Source organism: Vanessa atalanta, chromosome 24 (genome assembly GCF_905147765.1).
Source record: "Vanessa atalanta chromosome 24, ilVanAtal1.2, whole genome shotgun sequence".
NCBI lineage: Eukaryota > Metazoa > Arthropoda > Insecta > Lepidoptera > Nymphalidae > Vanessa > Vanessa atalanta.
The window spans coordinates 7,139,044-7,145,043 of NC_061894.1; the positions used below are offsets into that span (position 1 = coordinate 7,139,044).

The 6,000-nt window shown below is 32.9% G+C and overlaps 1 protein-coding gene across 1 annotated transcript in view; it reads right to left on the reverse strand.

The window, feature by feature from the left end:
- LOC125073542 (4-hydroxy-7-methoxy-3-oxo-3,4-dihydro-2H-1,4-benzoxazin-2-yl glucoside beta-D-glucosidase 1d, chloroplastic-like) overlaps positions 1 to 5,652 on the reverse strand; it is a 20,219-nt gene extending 14,567 nt beyond the window's left edge. Inside the window, exons 1-3 of the mRNA XM_047684403.1 lie at positions 4,894 to 5,652; positions 3,951 to 4,103; positions 2,662 to 3,005 (exon numbers count right to left, since the gene is read on the reverse strand). Coding sequence (XP_047540359.1) covers positions 2,662 to 3,005; positions 3,951 to 4,103; positions 4,894 to 5,652 — 1,256 coding nt within the window. The remainder of the gene's footprint in view (positions 1 to 2,661; positions 3,006 to 3,950; positions 4,104 to 4,893) is intronic.
- Positions 5,653 to 6,000: the final 348 nt, after the last annotated feature.

Consider the following 6,000-nt stretch of genomic DNA (forward strand, 5'->3'; position numbering starts at 1 on the left):
ATTCACATAAACTAGTGGATTACCGATCAGTTAATGTGTTCCGGTTTGTAGGGCGAGTGAGCCCGTGACTAAAGGCACAAGAGCCATAACATTTTAGTTCTGAAGATAATCATTGGCATTGGTAAGGAATGTTAGTGTTTTTTAGGGAATCAATCTCTATTTACACATACATAATACATACATTATATAATTATTATGCTAATGAACCGGGATGGCCCATGGTTAGAACGCATGCATCTTAACCGATGATTTCGGGTTCAAACCTAGGCAGGCACCACTGAATTTTCATGTGCTTAATTTGTGTTCACAATTCATCTCGTGTTCGGCGGTGAAAGAACACATCGTGAGGGGAAACCTGCATACGTCTAATTTCAACGAAATTCTGCCACATATGTATTTTACTAACCGCATTGGAGCAACGTGGCGGAATATGCTCCAAACCTTCTCCTCAAAGGGAGAGGAGGCCTTTAGCCCAGCAGTGGGAAAATTTACAGGCTAATAAAAAACTGCAATCCAAGGCCTATACTCGTCGAGAGGTCCTTAGTTAAAATTATATTAAAAAAAAACTCTTATTACTATTGTTACTAAGGAATTAAAGAGGCTTAAATAAATAAATATTTCCAATTATTTGTTTATGTGAGAAATCAGAACCAAGAAGTAACCAGAACTTAACTTTAATTGAAGGTTTTGTGGAAACCTCTAATACAACTATTCTTAGTATTGTTGGTACGTAGGTATTGTTGTGTATCGGCTTGGAGGGTAAATGACCAATATAACTACAGGCAAAGGGGACACAACTTAGCTAGTTTCCAAGGTTTCCAATGGTTAATATTTCTTACAGCACCATGTACATACGTTTTGACAAACACAAGAAATATAAAAAAAATATCATCCAATTATAATTGACACGATTAATCAAGTTATTCCATCCCAAAACAATCGTTATAATCAATATATTTGGATACAGTTCCCTGTTGCAACTGTCGTGGTGTATAGACCTTAAATATCTTCCGAAATTTTAATTCGGAACCGCCATATAATATCAAATAGAAAGAGGCTGGAACGCTGATGGTGAGTAATATTGATTAGGTAAATCATTACTAACACAAATTATGGATTGTATAATAGTAGTGTCTTCGAATCTAAAAGACTAGCTTTATCTTCAGTTGTATATAGGTACACTCTTTACTCATATAAGCCCTTTCTCTTATAAGCCTAGATGATAAATCAGGTGCTAGTTTAACGGCTGTACGTGCTTTCCCATGAAAGGAAAAGTAATACTGCTAAGCCTGGCACATGCAGGCATATCAATCCGTTGATCCTATGCCATGCCGGTTCATCGCGGTAGAACTTACATTCCGAACCGGTGGTAGCTTTACTTTAAATTGTTTTTTAAATGACGGCTCACTCACCCTTCAAACCGGAACACAACAACACTAAGTCTTGCTGTTTGGCGGTAGAATATCTGATGTGATACCTATCCAGACAGGTTTTGCACGAAGTCCGACCACCAAGTAATTTAATAAAATAATATATGTTTTTTTTTTTTTTTTTTTTTTATTTATTTATTTATTATATAAAAAAGTTTTTACAAAAACATAAGTTCTCGCCAAGCTGGTATGCTTAACGGCGAGACGCGCTCGTTATTACAGAAAAAAAAATAATAATAATAATACAGTATTCATTTCCCATATACATTTGTTTAAATATCACAATGGCGACATTTTTTCTTCATCGAGAAACAAATCCCTTAACTTAATCTTTAACAGTTTTCTGCTTATTTCATTTTTTTGTCTTAGCATAACATTTCTATTGAATAATTTTGGTACCATATATTTATTTGTTCTTTCCCCATAGTAATTATTTATTTTTGGCTGATATAACTTTTTGTCGGTAACTCTTCTCGTATTATATTTATTATTTAATAATATTTTATATTTGTCCTTGTAATAATATTCTAATCCTAATAAATATTCTACCTTTTTGTCAACTGGTAATATTTTGCATATATGAAATAGCCTATCATAGTCTCTATTACATCTTTTCTTAACATTTTTACTAACTAGGAACTTGATCAGTCTTATTTGTATTTTTCTTATATATTTTAAATATGTTTTAAACGTTCGTCCGTATACTATAAGTCCGTAATTTATAAGCGAATCGGCGAGTGCGAAATACACTATTCTTAACATGTGTTTATTTAGTATTGGTTTTAAATGATAAAATTTACTTAACACTGCTCTTAAACTATTACAAATATAATTTACATGTATCTTCCAGTTTAAATGTTTATCGATATTTAGGCCTAAATACTTAAATTTATGTACATATTCTATTTTAAGACAGTTGCAGTTTGATTTATTATTATGCAAGCATTCATAGGTGTGCCCTATTATATCGAGATGTTGTGTTTCACCGTGCTTAGCTTTCTGGTTATATGGCGAGTATATATGCATACATTTTGTTTTTTCTATGTTCAATATAATCCCATTGTCATGCGCCCATTTACAAATATTTTCGAAATCATCTTGTATATATTTTTGTACCTCCGTTATTTCTTTTGACGCATAAATTAAACACATATCGTCTGCATATATAAACATCCGACATTTTCCGACTACATTCGACACACTGTTAACATGCATGATATAGCCAACCGGCCCGAACACCGAGCCGGTCGGAACGCCTAGTTCAACAGATGCTTCCTCACCCGAGAATCCCGCGATTACCGTGCGAATTTTCCTATCGGTTAAGTAGTTTTTGAGCCAGTCATTAGTCGGCCCACGAATACCACACTCTTCCATCGACTTCAACAGCATGTCATGGTCCAGAGTGTCAAACGCCTTTTTATAATCAATAAAGAGTGCTATTAATTGTTTACCCGAGTCTAAGGATTCGTTGGTGTATTCTGCAAATTCTGTTAAGGCAGATACAGTGTTGCGCCCTTTCCTAAATCCGTGTTGATTATTAGACAACACGTTATAGCGTTCTAGGAATTTACTAACCTGCCCGATAATAATTTTTTCGACAATTTTATCAATAACAGACAGTATTGCTATAGGCCTATAATTAATGTAATCAGAGTGACTACCAGACTTATATATAGGACGTATTATTGCACATTTTAACTTATGTGGATATATACTCTCGGACATAGACATATTTATAAAATTAGCTATAATAGGACTTAACTGTTTACATAAATACTTAATGTCCTGCACCCGTATTCCATCTACACCGGGCGATTTGTCACACGACAACATATTAATTATTTTTTCTACGTCCACTGCACTTACTTTAATAAATTTAAAACTAATATCACATGGGTTCACATATTGCTTCCTATCTAAAAAGTTTACATTACATACATGTTTAATAGCCTGTATTTCTTTTGTAAATATATTAGAGAAATTTGTACAAATTTGGTTAATACTATCTTTTTTACCTAAGTATTTTAGTATAATATCATCTAGACTAACTTTATTCCGCCCCAACCATAAATTAATATTTTCCCATATCTTTCTGAAATCACCGTTACATTTTTTAATTTCCGTCTGTCGATATCTATTTTTAGCAATATTTAACAATTTAGTTAACCTATTTCTAAATTTTGTATATTCTAATCTCTTACACATATTTTTTGGCTCCGCTTTCCAAATTCTGAATAAATGATCCTTACGCATTATCAGTGAATATAAATGTACATCTATCCATGGTTGTTTTGTTCTTTTGTCATGTAGTGTAACAGTTATAGTACTATCTTTATAGATCCCATCAAACACCGCACACAGTGTTTGATATAAAACTAAAGGACATTTAATTTTAAGTAGTTGAATCCATTCATATTCATCTAATTTCTGTTTTACACTTTTTTCACTTATACGTACACTATTGCATTTAATAATTTTTGTGTCTTTTTTATTCGCACGTAAGTTCAAGGATAGCCCTACTGCATGGTGATCGGAAATGTGTGTCTCAAGGACGAACGCCGCCGAGCCGCTCTCGCCCTGTCCCGCTCGCACCCACACGTGATCCAGGCACGACGTCTCTAGCCGACCGTCCACGATCGCTTCGCGCGTTGTTTCCGTACTCGGTATTACACACTGTAGGCCGAGTGCACACATATTGTTTTTGTATTTGTTGATTGTTGGGTTTACCGCATTATTTAAGATGTTTATATTCGTGTCGCCAATTACGACGACGTTGTCGCGTGACGGTATCGATCTTATGATAGTTTCCAATTGTTGAATAAACAATAATGTATTAGTGCTAGGTGGTCTGTATATGGCAATTATATGTGTCATACTATTTTCGACACTGAGTCGACCATGTATCGTTTCTACATTTTTAGTATTATGTTTTTGGGCATCGAAATTTATTTTTTCCTTCGAGTATATCAATATTCCTCCTCCTCTAGTTATTTCTCTTGTATGTATAAATGTCTTATATTCTGGTATTTTGTAAAACTGCAGTTCATCTTTTGTAATATTTATTTCAGTTAATATCAATATGTCTATTTTATCCACGTTTTTATTTAATAACACTAGTAACTCGTTGAAGTGTTTTCTAAGTGATCTTATATTTAAGTGAAAAATGTTCGTATAACCAATATTTTTATTTAAATCAGTACCCAATTCAACTATACTATAATATCTTTTAAAATTATAATCATTATAAAAGTTATCCGTATTATCGAATGTTAATATTAATAAGTCATCTAGTGTGTACCCCTTGCCTTATTTGCGGAATTTATTTGTTGTCGTCGAAGTTTTTTAAATCTTCTTCCGACCGTATGTTATATATTTTTTTATCTTCATTGTTTTTTTTAACAAGAATATTACAATTTTGAACCCAAATATATTGAAATCCTTTTGGTTTTAGTTTGTTTCTCACAGTCCACAGGAGTTGGCGCTTGTATTTCGGTAGATCTTCATTTATGTACACTTTTTTATCATTACCATTGCCGTATACTTTATTATTAGTAATCATGTTACCCTTCTTTGCTGCCATCCAGTCTTTACGAGCAGTTTTGGTCCGAAGTGTAACTAATATGGTTTTCGGTTTTGTAACGTCTGGTTTATCTTGTCCTACCCTCCTAGCATCTTCAATATCATTTGGATTTAAGTTCAGCTTTTTTGCCAATTCTTGCACTACAGCTAATGTACTTTCATTATTACTACGCATCTCCAATCCATGTATTTCAATATTTTTTTCTTTTTCTGCCATCTCCAGCTCCTGCACCCTCTCTTCTAATGCCTTGTTACATTTATTTAAGTATATGTTCTTTTCTTCCAGCGTTTTTATTTTCTTTTGTGATTCCTCTTTAAATTGTAACAATGTTTGGTACATATCAGCGTAAAATTCGATAGTATTTGTCATATCTTCTATTTTTTTTTCAACTTTATAAAGTACCTCCAGTTTCTTGTTTATTTCTTGTAAAACTTTTTCGCCTGATACTTCATTTACTTTTATCCTGAGGTCCTCTTCCGGAGAGAGCGACCCACTTTGCTGGCATCCATCACAATATTGATTTTGCAAAAATTGCTTATTTACACATTTTTTATGATAAACCGCCTCACAAGCACCTTTACATTTTACTGTATCGTCTTTAGACACAGATACAAAGAGTTTACATTTTTTACATTGAACCATTTTCGTTTACTTTTATTACGCACACTCCAATATTCCAATTAAAAATATAAAAATATTTCACGTGACCGTACGCCGAGCGCGCGCGCCGAACACTGTATATATATCATAGCTATGTAAATGATTTCAGTGGCAGTATTTAATGTCTGTAATTTCATTTTCAATTATTAATTAATTCAAAAATAAAATCGAGATATACTTCATTCAAATAAAGGATAATTTGATTTGAAATTGAAATTAAAATCGAAATCGAAATCGAAATTGAATTGAAATTGAAATATAAAGTATATTTGTATGAGTGTACACCAAAGACAACACGAGTAAAACAAAATTATTAAACACAAAAACGAA